A 15975-nucleotide genomic window follows, 5' to 3' on the forward strand; every position below is an offset into this window, starting at 1 on the left:
TGGCCGCCCTCCACCAACGGAATTGTTCATTCCCTATGGCCAACACCATGGGGAGCCTATGGGTTAAAGGCTGGGAACCCCAGCCGGCCTTTCCCCTTCCCCTTGTAGGTCCATATCAAAGGAAATGGGAACTAAAGAATGACATATAAACTGAATTCCCTGAACACTCGGGGTCCCTCTCACTCTCTGCCTCTGAGAGGAGACCACACTCTGTAGATCAGCTAATAAACTTTCCTTTTGACTCTGACTTTGGCGCGTGCGTTGAATTCTTTCCACGCTCTCTGCCAAAGGACACTCTTCTTCTCTCGTGCGTGTGGGGCTTGATCTCCCCCCAAATCTGCCCTGTCTATGTTTAACTTTTTGAGGAGCCGTCAGGCTGTTTGCACCTATGCTGCATCTCTCTCTGCATCCTCCTCAACTCTGGTTATTGTGTCTTTTTGATAATAGCCATCCTGGTGGGTGTGAAGCAGTTGTCTCACTGCTGTTTGGATTGGCATTTCCCTGCTGACTAGTGATGCTGAGCATCTTTGCAGGTGCTTATTGGCCGCCAGGAGTTGGATTTTAGCCTGGAGGCCATGGGAAGATTTCAGATGTGTTTAGGCAAGGAAATGATCTAACCTAATTTATTTTTGAGAAAGTCCCTTTTTGGGCTTCAGGTGACAAGGAGCAGAAGGTGAGTCTATTGCAATTTTCCAAGTGACATAAAATAAAAGCCTGGAGAAGCAGAAACAGTGACAACTGAGAGAGAAGCCCGGCTCTCAGAGGTGGAAAGAGCAGAGATCCTATGATTTGGAAGACAAATTATGGAGGATTTGAGAATGCCTGAAGTGAAGGTATTCTAAACTGATCTCCAGAGCACCTGTGACCGTTTGCAGATTCCTCCTTTAGACTCTGATCACCTTTATGGTGGGGACAAATTTGTTTGTTCATATTGTAAAGACTTACTGTGTTCCTACCTTGTGCTCTTCATTGTTCTAGGAATGTGGGATGCTTTGTGAATAAAACACACTAACCCCAGTCCCCACGGGCTGCTAGTCTAAATATTTGTCCCTTCTATATTTAGAGCTACAGCTGGCACAGGAGGGGAGGGAGCGGAGGAAAAGGAGACCTCGGAGTCCATTCTAGAGGGCTCTTTTCTGGTCGCAATGACTCAGCGCTGGCCCCAAATCACACACCCACCGGCAATACCAACCCCTATATGTCTTCATAATAATAATAGCAAACTCTTAAGTCACCTTTACCAAGTGCTGAATACTCTTTGAGTGCTCTACAATATATATATTTTCAATTTCGGAAATTGTATTTACGAATTAGATTATTTACAATACGATTCACAAATAGGTATCCATTTACTCCCCATGACACCCCCGTGAAGTCGACACTGATTATTCTGTTGTACAGATGAGGAAACTGAGCTCCCCCAGCCCTCACGTGTCAGAGCTGGGACTACCCACTTCTAAGCCCTTGCAATGCTGCCTCTGAGGGGAGTTCTGGAAAACTCCACCCTCTTGTACCTCATTGTATTTCCAGTTCTGCTTTAGCACCTCGTGTAGGTAGCGGGCCCACCTGGACCCAGCTCTAGCTCCACACGTGGCAGCAGCTTCAGACTGAAGCAGTGGAAAGAGAACTGAATTAGGAGTGAAAAATTAGATTCTGGTCCTAAGTCCACTCCCAACAGGTTGTGTATTTTTGGGCAAGAACCTGTCTCCCTGAGGTCTTTCTCCCCACCTGGCAAGGAGGTGGCCATGCAGGCGCCTGCATCCCCAGTGTAAGGATGAGCTGGGACCTGACCCCTTGGGGAGGCTGAACAGGCACCTCGGTACGACCCAGTTTCACACTGCAGCACCCAGGAAATCAGAGAGATGACAATGTCAGCTTGAACCACGAGAAACCACCACTTTCTAGGTCAAAAATGATTGAATAGTAGCAACTTCAGGAGGTTCCACCTAAGGCTGCCTGTGGCTGACGTACGTGGCTTGCTGTCTTGTGGGTGCCAAGCCCGGGGGGCAGCGTCTTATGCAAGGAAGCTCACGTCTCCCCACTCAGTCCTCAAGGCCAGCTTTAGTGCTCACATCTCAGATGTGGGGAGTCAGAGAAGTGAGTCAGAGAGGCAGTGGGTGACTTTCCGGAGCGGGGGGGAGGTGGTGGGTGGATCTGGGCCTGGATCTGCCTGATTCCAGAGCCCATGCCCCTAAGCGCTGGGCCCTCCCTCCGCAACACCCACACCTGGGACTCTAAATTCTGGAAGCTTCTTCACAACAGGCAAGCAGTGGAGGGCCGTCCCGTGCACCTTGTCTCTCTCCTGTTGGGAGCACAACTTTGTTGCCGGCATCCCCTTGCCCACTTCAGGACGATGCGTTGGCAGTTCACAGATGTGCGCCGAACACCTTCCTCGTGCTGGGAAACAGGTAAACGGCCAAGCCCTGCCCTGCAGGGGCCTTAACGACAAGTGAGGGCCAACGAACGATTCTGGGAAGCCAGAGACGCCCTCTTCAGCTTTCCCCAGTGGAATGGCCTTTGTTCTTGGGACCAGTTTTGGGTGGAACACTGGCCTGTTGGCTACCACGCTGTAATAAAGCCATCTCTCCAAAGAGCCAGCAGCGGCCCGCATCTGGTCTGCCAGCGGCACCAGCAAAGCAAGCGTGTGGGGCAGTAAGCCCAAAGCTTGGGCGGCCTCTTTCCCCAAGGAACCCCCACTTCCAGGGGGCTCAATCACTCGGCTCAGGCCCATGTCTTTGCTGGGATCCCCGCCCCGAGCTGAGACAAGCTCTCTCCATGCCCACGCCTGGAGTGGAGAGATATAGGAACTGCGGGCCTCCTTCCGGAAGTTCTGACCAGCAATAACCTGAGGCCTTCTCCCACGTTCCCCGTCCCACGTGTCCTCTGCACACCCCAAGAACAGAGTGGGTGCCACATCAGGGGTTTGAGGGGCCGTGAGCTGGCATGCTTTTAAAAACGGCCACCATCTGAGGCATCCTCAGGCATGGCACCACCACTCCATAACCACCTGGTACAGAAAAACTCTTGTTTATGTCAACAAAAGAAAGGGCGGGTCATGCACGAGAGACACTGTACCTCAAGGAGAGAATCCCCAGTCGGATCCCGGGGCCTGGGCGGCCAGTCAGGTTTGTGAGCAGAGGCAGTGAGAACCCAGCTTCTAGAAGAACAGTGTGGCTCCTGCCTCTCCCAGGCCGCCTTCCGAGTCTCACGGCCTCACTGATAGACCTGCACCTGGAAACACCCAAGGCAGGCCCCGACGTCTGCCGCCCACTCGTCACTGACCGTTCCGGGGCGGTGTCCCCGTACAGGCCCAGCCTTGGCCCACTTAAGGTGCTGCCTCTCATTAGCCGGGAAGGAGTGTGTCCATCTGTCTACACAGTCGTGCTGAATCAGAATGAGCCACAGGCAGCCTGAGTCAAGCTGGCCTCTTTAATGGATGCAATGGGCAAAGCATGTGCCCGTCCAGGGACTGATGTCCCACGCCTGGCAGAGTCTGAGCGCAGCAGGGGCTGGAGCCACCAAGACTCAGCTTCCCCTCTGGCTCTGCCAGGGCGACTTTCTTGATCTCTTGGTGTTGCGGGACGCGGCGCCCAATGGAGGAATTTGGACGCTCAGACAACTTTGTTAAAGGAAGGAGAATTTAATGCCGGCGGAGTGCGTGGGGCATTCGACAGACCCAAAGCACAAGCTCTCTTTGGTTAGATTTCTTACAGCTTATGCAGCCTCACAGTGTCCGTGCAAGGGGCACATGATTCCTTTGTCTGAGGTTTCATGTGTGCCTCATGACTCAGGATGGGAGGGGGAGCTTCGGGTGGGCTGCAGAGGGGAGGAAGTTCCAGACCACTGGTCTTATAGGTCATTTGTTTTGTAGAACCGACGACCTTGGCATTATCGGCATTGTTATAGGATTCTTGAACAGAGAGATGGGACCTGCTCAGCGGATTCCTATCCCAAGGCTGAGGTTTAATTGTAACATGACAAGCAGTTTCACACAGTCTTCCTATTCCTACACAGCTACAGCGATAAGGAAGAACATGAGTTGGTTGGTAAGCCATCAATCAGCAGATGTGAGCTGGAATGTCCTTGAGGAGGGGACGGAGCTGTGGGAAAACACATCAGCCGGAGAGCAGTGGGCAGAATGAGGGGAGAGGGCAGCCTTAACCGGCTGAGTGGGTCATTTCTGCAGGCCCCTTCCTTTGCATTTTTTTCAGATGCCTCCTCTCCTCTCTCACTGGGATCTCAGCTTCCTCCTCCGAATAGGGGGGCAATAGGCTCCAAGCTGCACGAGAGCAGGCTGCAGGACGCGTCTGCCACCACAACCCGGCTCTGAGACCGTTTCCGGTACACGACTGGTACTCCGTCAGGACTCATCGACTGGGCGAACAGGCGACACTGCCTTTCCAGGCAGGGCCAACCAAGCGAGGATTCAGGCAACCCATTTAAATCTCTTAAAGCAGCATCCGGCACACAGCATACAGCGGGGACTCACCTGAGCACAAGTCCATTTCCTGTGGACCCACCACGACATGCATAACCACCATGGACCGTCCACAGGCTCTGAGCTCACTCCCAGGAGGACAAGTCAGGCACTGGCACACAGCCAAAAACGTCACCCATCTCATACCAGTCCACTGCCAGTGTGGGTGGGGCTGCAGGAGCTGGAAGGATCAGAAGGTAGTCCAATTCAGTTCGCAGTGCACTTCTCTTGGTCTAGAATTGGGGGGTGAGGGAGGTTCCCCTAACTTGTCTCCCTTCCCTCAACTAGACGTAGTCACTTCCGGTATCTTCAGCTCTGGACAGTTCCTGCGGCTCGGAGCCAAGTGCAGAAACCCGTGTAGGCCTCTTTCCTGGGAGGTCAGCTGTCCCTGGCTGCTCCCCAGGTCCGAGTGATCCATAGATGGCCGGTTCTGGGTCCCCTTGTTCCTGCTCTGGTCTAGCCCCCCAACGAGTTGGCAGAGAGACAGTCACGGTCAGACTTTGGAATTTATCTGTGAAAACAACCCCCAAAGGCCAGCCCAAGTGAACACTCAGGTCAACCCCGCCCCCAGCTCTGGCTCACACTCCCCGAAAGGTCCAGGAATCACCTCGAAGTAGGAGCTCTCACATTCCTGTTTCTCTCCAAATGGGTTAAGTGTAGGGGTGCTTATTCATTGAAGAAATCATGACACTTCCATAAAATGAAGTATTAGGCAGCTGATTAATTAAAACCATGTTCTAAAGATAATGCATGAGAAAATGCTGGGGTAGCATGAGCTATCAAAAGCAGGATACAAGATGACATATATGGTAATATCCCACTTTTGTAAATTGCCATAGTATGTACTCAAAAATCTATATTAAAAATAAACAAAAATTACATCAAAATATGGATTGCTGTACCCCGAAAACTTAGCATGGTGCCTGGAATAAAATAGATATTTAGCAGTTATTGAGTGTAGAATGAATAAATAAATAATATCAATAATCGGTTTTAACTAGTGGGATTACAAATGATGTCTATTTACTTCCTGTACTCTTCCCACGCACCTATGATTTGAATATTAGTTTTAAAAGGCATTATTTAAAAAATGATCATAAGTAAGATAATGACTTCAAAATGTGGCTTCAGAGTGCCTATTAACTCTATCCTGGCCCGAGCATCAAGTGAGGAAACATGCTCGCACAAGGGACCAGAGCTTGTAAAACTGGGCTTGACTCTGCACAAAAATTTAACTTATATTTGACTCCAAAGGATCAAACGACTAAGTGATCAAAAACCTTCACTGAACACATCGTATGTAGCCAACAGCATACTAACTTGGGGAGGAGGAGAGAAAGATCATGGATAAGGCCCCAGAGCTCTCAGCACTTATTATTTATGTGGGAGAAAAAAAGGCGAACACACAGGAACGGAAGCCAGCAAAGGCACGGACCCAGCGGCGGGCGGTGGACCCAGCGGCGGGCACGGACCCAGCGGCGGGCGGTGGACTGTGATGGGGACAGGGAATAAGAGCAAGAGGAAGTGGGGAGGACAGGGAGAGCCAGGAAGACTTCCTGGAGGCGGGCGTAGGACCTGGGCTAGGCCAGGAAGAAAAGAAAAATGTACAAAGTACAGAGAGAACATTTTAGCAGGAGAGTACGGGGCCCAGCACATAGTGGGTGCTCAGTTTGAGTCTGAGAAGTGAGGGAATGGAACAGCGCCTGGACGGCTAGGATTATCACTAGTCTGAAAGTAATAGTTTTTTCTCTGATGGTTTTTATCTGTGATGTTCTGTAGTCCAACAAGGGGTCACTCAGGTGTGAACTCATTTTAATGGACCTTGCCTAGGACTCAGCATGCTTTTTCAAATGTAAACGTATATTTATTTTCTTGATTTGTCCTCCAGATTTCTTTGGACTTTTTTTTTTACATTTTTCATCTCTTTGGCTCCTGGAGCTTCATTCTGGGTGATTTTCTCCAATATATCTTCCAAATTACTAAATCTAAAGTTACGTCTAAGAGTTTTTTAACGTGACAATTTTTATTTCTACAATATCTATTTAGTTCTTCTTTGAATTAACTTTAAAAAAAATTAATTTCCTCAGCACTAAAAAGCGATGAGCTATTAAGCCATGAGAAAACCTTGGAGCACCTTAAATGAAAATCAGTAAGCGTAAGTAGCTAGTGTGAAAAGGCGATATGCTGCCTGATTCCAACTCCATGACATTCTGGAAAAGGCAAAACTATGGAGACAGTGAAAAGATCAGTGGTTTCCAGGGGCTTGGGAGTAGGGGATAAATAGACGAAGCACAGAGTATTTTTAGGGCAGTGAATGATAGACACATGTCATTATAGATCTGTCCAAACCCATAGAGCACACACCACCAAGAGTGAACCGTAATGTGAACTATGGATTTGGGTGATTACGACGTGTCAATGTAGGTTCATCAGCTATAGCAAATGTACCCTCTGGCAGGAATGTTGACAGTGGGGGTGGCTATGCATGTGTGGGGGGAGGGGGTACATGAGAAATCTGTACCTTACCCTCAATTTTGCTGCGAACCTAAAAAATAAATCTTAAATTATTAAAAACAATTTCTAAAAAATAAGTCTTAAATTATTAAAAACAATTTCCTATGCTTGTTTTGTAGATTTTACTCCTTTATCTCTTTAAGTACCTAAACGTACCTTATTTTTTGTCTTTTTTTATATTATTCCGTTGTTTCTACTTCCTCAGGTGTCAACTCCTCTATTTTTGTGTGACTCTTTTATTCTTATTCCTCAAATGCTTTATAATTTGTTATAATACTATTTTAATAATTCATATTTATTCATATTTTTATATTGGGCTTCCTCAAATGTTTTATCATTTTGTGTGTGTGAACTCATCTTGCATAGCAATTACCGGAAGTGTGTGTGGTGGAGGGGGTGTTACCACTAGTGCCCAGACCTCCCCACAGTTATCTCTACTTTAGTCTTAAGAGCTCATGTTTTCTCGACTTTCTTTCTCAGTTTCTACTATAGAGTTTCTGAATCCCATGAGTGGAGAAAGTTTGGACCCCATGTATAAACCCAGTTTAGTCTCTATTTCCTTGTAGGTGACTCTATTTCTGCCCATGATCTAGGACATTTTTTAACTTTTTAAGTCATAATTCCTCTCCAAACTTCCTGCTGTATTCAGGTCCAAAGGCTTTGATTCTTGTTCCCACACAGCTATTAACTTAAAACAAACACATCCCCTGGCCATGTGTGTAACAGTCCCTGAAGGACCAGGGTAGATACAGAATGACCTAAGAATTACCTATTCATTTATGGCACCTGGAGATTTACCTTTCTTGCTCTTGAAATCAAATATATATTTATATTACATATGTATAATATACATCTACATCTATATTCAGCCTTGCTGTGTGTTCAGAAAATTTCATGTGACTTTGGGCAAACTATTTAACCTCTGTATGTCTGGCTTTCTCATCATAAGACTATGATAAGATGATTAAACAAGTTAATTCATGTAAAGTGCTTAGAGCCCAGCCGGACCCAGAGGTGGTTCATGCTGCAGCCCAGTTCCTTTTCTTCACCAGGCCCGGTCTATAACCTTTATATATTTCAAACGAGTTTTTTAAATAACCACACAATTTTTTTAAAAAATTCAAATATTTATATTTCTCTCTTCTCCCAATTCCCAACCTCAAACTCAACATGGGAAGTTATTAGATTAACTTAAAAGAAATTCTCTTACAATGAATTAAACTTAATATACTTGAATACTCGATTCCTGCCAATGAACAATTATAATAATCACTTTAAAATAGTTGGTTTATGATTATTAAGTCTATTAATGACCTGTCAAAAATGATCACCTAGAAAACATCACAAAAGCTTCTGGTTAAGGGCATCCCAGGTCTTCTCCATTCAGGATGCTGTAACAAGATACCATACACTGGGGGCGCTTCTAAACAATAGAAATTCATTGCTCACAGTTCCAGAGGCTGGGAAGTTCAAGATCAAGTAACTGACAGATTCAGTACCTGGTGAGAGCCCACTTCCTGGTTCATAGAGGCTATTTTCCCTGTGTCCTCACACAGTAGAAGGGGCGAGGTTGCTCTCTGGGGTCTCTAATTCTACCCATGAGGGGTCTGCCTTCATAACCTAACCACCTCCCGCAGGTCCCGCCTCATAATAGCATCGCCTCGGGGGTTGGGTTTCAACATATGAATTTTCAGGGGACAGTCTATGGCACTCGGTTTCATCCCAGAATATTTCTATAGCAGAAAAATAGACAATTATTAAAAAGAGTGAAGGACTTCAAGGTGTGTTGAATTGGAAAAGTATCAAGACGATAGATACAGAACAGTACATACATGCTGTGGTCTTGCCTAAATAAAACTAAAAATACAGGTATGTGTGTGTGAGAGAGAGAGAGACAGAGACAGAGACAGAGAAAGACAGAGACACAGAGAGATTATGCATAGAGAGAATATTTCTAGAACACTCACGAAACTGTTAACAGAGATTATGTAAAATGTTTTGAGCAAGAAAGTGACAAGTTCAGGACTGTGTCAGCAGATCCACATGACACATTGAGTGGGATGGGGTGGGAAGGATTGGAGACAATTAAGAAAGAATGAATCCAGGAGACCTGCTTAAAGGACATTGCAGTGGTCCAGGTAAGAGCTGCTGGGGGCCTATTCTGAAGCAGAGATGGCGTGGAGGAGAAAAAAAGAAATGAGATTTCACTCTCGGGGTGCTCCCAATGTCACCCCCAGGCCCTAGCACAGTATCTACACTTTACTAGGTGCACAACAAACACACAAAGTGAATGGTCTCCCGCAAGAAAGACTTAGAATTCCAGCTTCCAGAGATCTCCATCCCTCTGAGCATCTCAGGACTCCAAGACCTTGTCACTCTCTTCTCAGAGTTCACTCGCCCAGCCCTGGACCGGGGTCAGGAGATGGGGTCCACAGGCAGGTGTGGCTGGGCACATGTTCTCTTCATGCCTCTTCTGGCCTGGCCCTGCCCACCAGAAGAGTGGGACCAGTTCCTCCTCTGCCCATGGTCCTCGCTCCACCAGGCACCCCCACAGTCTGCTGTACTGCAGGCCCAACTCTGAGCTGGGCCCTGTGTGCAGGTAGCAGGAGGGGTGTCTCCCAAAAGCTGTGGGTCCCGCTTCCTTCAAGGGCTGAAGAGAGCCAGGAAGATGGCTAATGAGAAAGAGGGAAGGAGAGCCAAGGACAGCAGATCTAACCGCACACGCGTGCACACACGCACACACCAGCTACTATCACACTTCACACTGAGCACGTGCTTAAAATGGGCTTATCTAATGAGTGAGACAAAGAGAGGAGAGTGAGCAGGAAGATAAGGAACCTCGGGGAGCAGCGGGTGAGGCCCGGAGGAAGGAAAGGGAACCAATGCTCCTGAAGAACAGAGCGTTCAGTGGACAACCCCGCCCCAACCCCTCTATGCAAAAGCTCACCTGGGAGCCTTTGGTGTGGGGGGCAGGGAGCGGGGAAGGAGAGGAACTGTATTTATCCTGGTAACTTCTAGCCCAGTGTGGGGTCTGGCTTATAGTGTCCTGATCAAATGTTTATTGGATGGATGGATGGATGGATGGATGGATGGATGGATGGATGGATGGAAAGATGGACAGAAGGGAAGGATGGAGATGGCTTTTGATGGGACGATGAATAGATGGATGGATGGGTGCATGGAAAGATGGAATGGTATGGATGGAAGATGATGGATGTGGAAGGATGGATGGATGGATGGATGATGGATGGATGTGATGGATGGGTGGATGGACAGACAGAAAGATAGACAGATGAATATGTAGATGGACGATGAATGGAAAAGAGACTACTTCTATCTGGCTTTCAGAGGTAAAACTGAAACCATTGTTTTATGGCGATCAGACGGCTGTGATCGACAGCTTTCAAACAGCCCTCGGTGATCCCTGCCTCCCAGTGGTCAGGCCTTTGTGTAACCTCCTACCTCTGAGTGTAGGCCGACCTGATGACTTCCTCCTAATGAGGAGAATACAGCAAAAGTGATGGGTGTGACTTCCATCTTCCTCGCAGCCTTGGTGGTGGGCTGCCACGGAGGAGGGGCTTATGTGGCAGCCGCAGGCCAAGAGCCACTGAGGAGCTGAGGCTGCAGTCAAACAGCGCACAGGAAACTGAGTGTGGTCAACGAGCTCACGAGCGTGGAAGGGAACCCTTCCCCAGCAGAGCTATGAGACGTGGCCCCAGCCCTGCGGCACCGTGGTGGAGCCTGTGAGCGGCCTTAGGCAGAGAGCCTGTCCAGGCTGTGCCCGGTTCCTGACCCGTGGGAACGGTGGGTAGCAAAGCAGTGCTGTTTGAAGCCACCAAGTTTTGGGTTGATTTGCTGCCAGGAATCAACAGCTAATACAGTGGCTGATTTACGTTTAACATAAAAATGGAAGACCTTCTGGCAAATAAACTTGGCCATTGATGGTAGTGGTTAAGAGCCCAGATTTTTACCTGGGTTTGAACTCTGGATCCCCAATTTACTAGCTGTGTGGCTTTGAGCAAGATCATCTACTTTTATAAGCCTCTGTCTCTGCATCTTTAAAATGGGCATAAGTCTCTGCTCATAGAGATTTACACAAGAATTGCATAAAGTGATTATGTAAACTGCTAAGCCCAGTACCTGTCACTGGATAAAAGGTACTTATTAGATAATAATAATAATAGTAATAATAAAGGGGCAAGTTCTCTCTTAAAGTGGAGAGTGTCCCACGCTGAGCTATGATGGCCACGTGCAGGAAGTAAATGGAACCCTAGAGGACCCCAAGCCCTTTCCCCAGCCTCAGATTCAAGAGCCGTGTGGCCACTCGGCCAAGGCCAGGGGGCAGAGGAATCAGGCGAGCGGAAGGACCAGCAGGGTTACCTGGGACCGAAGCCATGCCAGCTGCTCCTGGCCTTCAGCATGGGTAGCGCCTTCCCTCCCTCACCGCCTCTGGGTCAGGTATGTGGCCGCCACCCTGGCTGGGCCCATGGGCCCAGGAAGGTAAACACCTAGCCAGGAAGTGATTGCCGCGGGCGTGGGGCCAGCTCCAGGCTGAGGCAGGTCTGAAGGTCAAGAATGCTGCCCAGGGAGCCTTTTCCAGGAGGGAACAAAGCTTTTGCCTCAGGTGGTGCTCTGGTCGGAGCAAAGGGCGGGTGGCCCTCACTGGGGCAGGCCAGCCTGCTAGGAGGCCCCGCACAGGACAGAGGACGCGACAGGAAGAGCCGTCAGGACATAAGGACGGCCCGACGCCCAGGGGCTCCTCACGGGCAGGTGAGCAAATGGTTTTGGTTTTTTCTTTTAATGAAATGAGATGAAACGAGGGATGGAATGAAGGTCGCAGCCAGGGCCGGACGGCAGAGACCCCAGGCAGGTGTGTGAAGGAGAGGAGGCCGCCGCCCACAGCTCCAGGCGCGAAACGGCCCAGAGCTCACTTAGAAGATCCGTCAGGTCTTGGCTTCACCAGGCTCCCTGCCAGGACTCAGTCTCTCCATCTGTGACCTGGCCAGCATTTCCTTCCGGCTCCTCCCCGGTGATGGCTGTAGGGCCAGTGACCTAATAAACGCCGCCGGCTACAAAATTTGCAAAAGGAATACGTGGCGCCTCGTGTTCAAAAATGATTACAAACTTCAAGAATTAAGAATTTGAAAATTGTTAAGAATTGCAACAGCAGAGCCTTGCACCAAGGGAGCAGCCCTTCTTAGAGCAAAGTCCTCTGTGACAACACAGGTCACACACCCAGGGCTGCAGCCCTAATAATAGACATGAAGCGCTACACAAACTGATTGCTACGTGCCTGTGGCTCAAACCTCAGGGCCGGGAAGCACACGTGGGGAGCGGAAGGCACGGCAGGGAAGCAGCAGTGCCATCCCAGTACATTGTCCCCTGGTGCTCAGGGTCTCACCTCGAAAGGGCAAAAGGCCTCACCCCTAGGACCGTCTGGACATGTGCACCTGGCTGGCATCAAGCCAAAGCATGGTGTGACTCGAATATCTGGGAGATGTGATAGGGGTAGGTTCTTTTTCTTTCAATTTAAAGTTTGGGACATTCGCGGAATCACTGATGGGACTTGGGGTGCTTATATTTTTGACAGTTCCGCCACGTTCTGACAATTACCAACGCATCTTTGCCTTTTGAAAAAATGCTTGTGCTAAGCCACCCTGCCCCCCGCCGTCTCATCTTCGTCCTCCCTCCCCTCCTCCCTCTCCACCTCTCCACTCAGATTTTTCCCTTCCCTTCCCTTCCCTTGTCACTCCTGCCATGTCCCCAGCTGCCCTGGGCATCGCTTGGCCTTGAGCAGGAGAAACTAGGTGTCTGCATGGGTGACTTAAGCTTGCTGATCCATGAAAACGGACCACCTGCCTCAACCCCGCTCTCAACCCGGAGTCCAAATTGTCTTGAAAACGCCTCCCTTGGAGGGCATCGCCCTGGGAGAGGCCGAGGTGGCCCGATGACAATGTCAGTGACGGGCCACAGTCTTCTGCCCCACCCGCCAGAGATGGAGGAGGATGTCTCCCTTAAGAGTGTCACCTTGTTTGTGGCAGACATCTCTGGCCTCAGCAAGGGCGGCCCAGTGGTCAAACCAGCCCAGAGGCTCAGAGAAGGATGCCAGATCTCTCCACCCCACCTGCTGGCTCCACCAGGGCATCTGTCCCCACAGGGGGCCAGCCTACCAGCCCTAAACCCGTCACCCCATCTCCCAGGACGGGGTCCCTGCCACACCTCCGTGAGCCCATTGCCTCCCCAAGTAGGGGGTCAGCTCTGGCACTCTGAGGTTACCCCCAGCACCTCCTAATATGGCAAAATTCCCTCCTTATTCCTTCACCAAATAATTGGTAAACATTTTGTTAAGCGAGGCTTTGGACAGGGGCTGGGGGCCCGGACAGGAGAATCAGGAGCCGAGTCCAGGTGTGAGGGTGTCTCGCTATGAAGGAAGCATGACGGCTGCCTCGCTCTGAGGACGGTCATGGGGTCGTGGCGCCGACCAGGCAGGGGGTACACCTAGGAGCCTGAGGGCAGTCTCTACTCGGAGCCCCCCTCTGTGTCTTTGGGGGGCTGCTGGGGCAGAGCAGCCTGGGCCTCACGAGGCATTTTCTTTGCGGCCCCCTTGAGCTCAGCTTTCCCCACATGCGGAGCCAGCAGACCCAGGGCAGAGCGCCACCCCTGGACCAGAGGGCGCGGCCGGGGGAGCCTGCCAGCCGGGCTCCTTCCCCGGGTGACGGCAGCCTTTGAGGCCCCTCTCTCAGGGGACAGCACTCCAGGTCTGCGCAGAGACGTTGAGCACCATAGACGGGGTGACACTGGGGGCACCGCTCAGGTGGATGGTTAAAGGACCTGGGTGTCTGGGAACCTGTGTCGGGCGATCTCTCGATCTTTCTCCCTCAGCTCACCTTACCTTTGGAACGGAAAAAAAAAAGTCGCGTGTTGGAATGAAGGGAGGGTCATCAAAGGGCCATCAGGGAGACATGCACGGAGGAGGCGGCCTTTGAGCTGGGCATCATTAAGCAATCTTACATCACTTACTAATTATTTTGTAAGAGGAGAAGAGATGTGGGGTATGGTTTTATGTAAAGTAAGGCGCTCTCACTCGAAAACGAGGGCGTAATTCTTTCACACGTACCCTAACTAAATGTCGCGACTTCTTGAAACAGCACACATGCCCAGAGGACACAGTCCCGGGAAAGGGACAGCGGGGTTTTACGAAGCGGCACAGGAGCCCAGCAGGGCCTGCGGCTGGCGAAGCGCGAGGCCCGTTTGCATGATGCTCACGGGCCGGGTTTGCGGGAGCAGAAGGAAGGTGGATGCGCGGACCCTCAGGGCCCCCCCACCCCTGGGGATCACAGTGGGGATCCGTGTGGCCACTGTGTCTCAGGGGGCCCCACCCCCCTCTTCCGCACTAGCCAGCACTGGCCGGCTTTGCCTCAGTCGCCTTCACTTTTGGTTGAGGCCCAAGTGGCGGCACTGGTGTCTCCTACAGCGAGACATTCTGACCATCCACTCTCTAGGTCTCTGATGAGTTTTTAAATGGGATGCTGATTCGTTTTTAATTAACGAGTATGTTTACTACCAGAGACAGATCCTTCAAAACATAGGCTCTGCAGAGGATGAGCGGTTTAAACGGCGCCTTAAAAGGCAGGAAGGGACCAGCCTGGATAAGGAAGGAAGGAACGCTGGGCCTGAGGACCTTGATCCCCAGCTCCCACTCAGAAGTGATAAAGGTCAGTCCTCGTGGCTGACTTGAGCAGCCTTGCTCAGTCCCAAGTGCAAGTTAACACAACTCGCTTGGCTCATTGTTTCGATCCACCACGACGGCCAGCTCCCTGCGGACCGAGGGGCCCTCATTCAGCCAGGCACTCAGCATTTGCTGCATGTCCTCAGCTGCCCTGGGCATTGCTTGGCCTTGAGCAGTAGAAATTAGGTGTTGGGCCAGCAATGATGAGACTGATAGACGTACAAAGCCCCTGCCCCTCTCCCGAGCCCCCCACCTTCATCCCGGTCCCCTCGGCTGCCTTACGCCTTCTTCTACTGCTGCCCAAATAAGTAGATTAAGAAAACCCGGTTTCCCGCTGACAGCTGCTCCGCTCAGCCTCCCCGAGCCAAAGCAGATTCCCATTGACTCTCACTAACAGGATGAAAAACTTCCAAGTATTTTAAGACGATAAAACCCTGACATCACGGGCTTTATTATTCACAATGCCCTGTAGACGTAAACCCGCGAGTACATCTATAAACAGTTTTCACTCTCATCCGAGCGATAAAAACATTCCTCGGAGGATGCTTGGACGCTGGAGGAAAGGAAGCCTTCTTTCCTGCCGAGTTCCTTTTTAGGAAGTTGGCGTCGAGCTTTAAAACGATTTTAAGGTTCTTTGTTTCTGGATTAAAAAGTCATCTGGCACATGGACAATTCTTCCTGGTGCCTGAGTTATCAAGAGCAGCTGCCTGGAACTTTCCCTTCTACAGTTTTCTGGCCTCTTTGGGACCTGATCAGAGTCAAGATCAAAGTCACAGCTAACTCAGGGTCTAAGTCAAGGGTAAGACGAGGCGAGATCTGAACTTGGGGTCGAAAGGAAGCCATCTTGATGTTCAATCAAAGAAAAACAGTCCCGCAGAGGCTCAGTTTGGAGAAATGTTGTCATTGCTGATTTGTGTATTCACTGGAGCAATATCACAGAACTCGCCAGAATAAAGTAGCATCTTTTAACCGCAGGCACCAGCTGTGGAGGCTAAAGTGGCCCTCCTGTAACCACTCGGCCCCGGGCTGGGTGTCTGGCTACGCTTGTTCCTCTCTGGCTTCTCTATAGTCTTATAAGGCTGTGTTCTCAGGAAAGGCTGTTTGCTTTAAGTCAGAATGTTCTAAATTAAAGTCAGAGAGAAATAGTTTGGGACTCAGGCCCTTACCACTTTGCCACAGGCAGGCTGCCCCCATCGCTGGCCGGTTGTGTGAACTCGCTGAGTCAGTCAACCTCCCTGACTCTCCAGTAAAAATG

At 50.1% G+C, this 15975-nt stretch overlaps 2 protein-coding genes across 6 annotated transcripts in view; one reads left to right on the top strand and one right to left on the bottom strand.

Annotated features, from left to right (window-relative positions):
* NEU2 (neuraminidase 2) overlaps window positions 1–11552 on the bottom strand; it is a 31175-nt gene extending 19623 nt beyond the window's left edge. The window contains exons 1-2 of one of the 4 annotated variants that reach the window (XM_039855365.1): window positions 11372–11552; window positions 4490–4988 (exon numbers count right to left, since the gene is read on the bottom strand). In XM_039855365.1, coding sequence (XP_039711299.1) covers window positions 4490–4622 — 133 coding nt within the window. In that variant the 5' untranslated portion in view covers window positions 4623–4988; window positions 11372–11552. Of the gene's footprint in view, window positions 1–3075; window positions 4989–11371 lie in introns of all 4 variants that reach the window. The other 3 variants (XM_039855366.1, XM_039855364.1, XM_039855367.1) reach the window with 3 other exon arrangements.
* Window positions 11533–15975, top strand: part of NGEF (neuronal guanine nucleotide exchange factor) — an 88490-nt gene continuing 84047 nt past the window's right edge. The window contains exon 1 of one of the 2 annotated variants that reach the window (XM_039855361.1): window positions 11533–11761. The gene's annotated coding sequence lies outside the window, so the exon portion shown is untranslated. The remainder of the gene's footprint in view (window positions 11762–15975) is intronic. The other variant, XM_039855363.1, reaches the window with a different exon arrangement.

This window comes from Pteropus medius, unplaced genomic scaffold, assembly GCF_902729225.1.
Source record: "Pteropus medius unplaced genomic scaffold, Ma_sr-lr_union100, whole genome shotgun sequence".
Lineage (NCBI taxonomy): Eukaryota > Metazoa > Chordata > Mammalia > Chiroptera > Pteropodidae > Pteropus > Pteropus medius.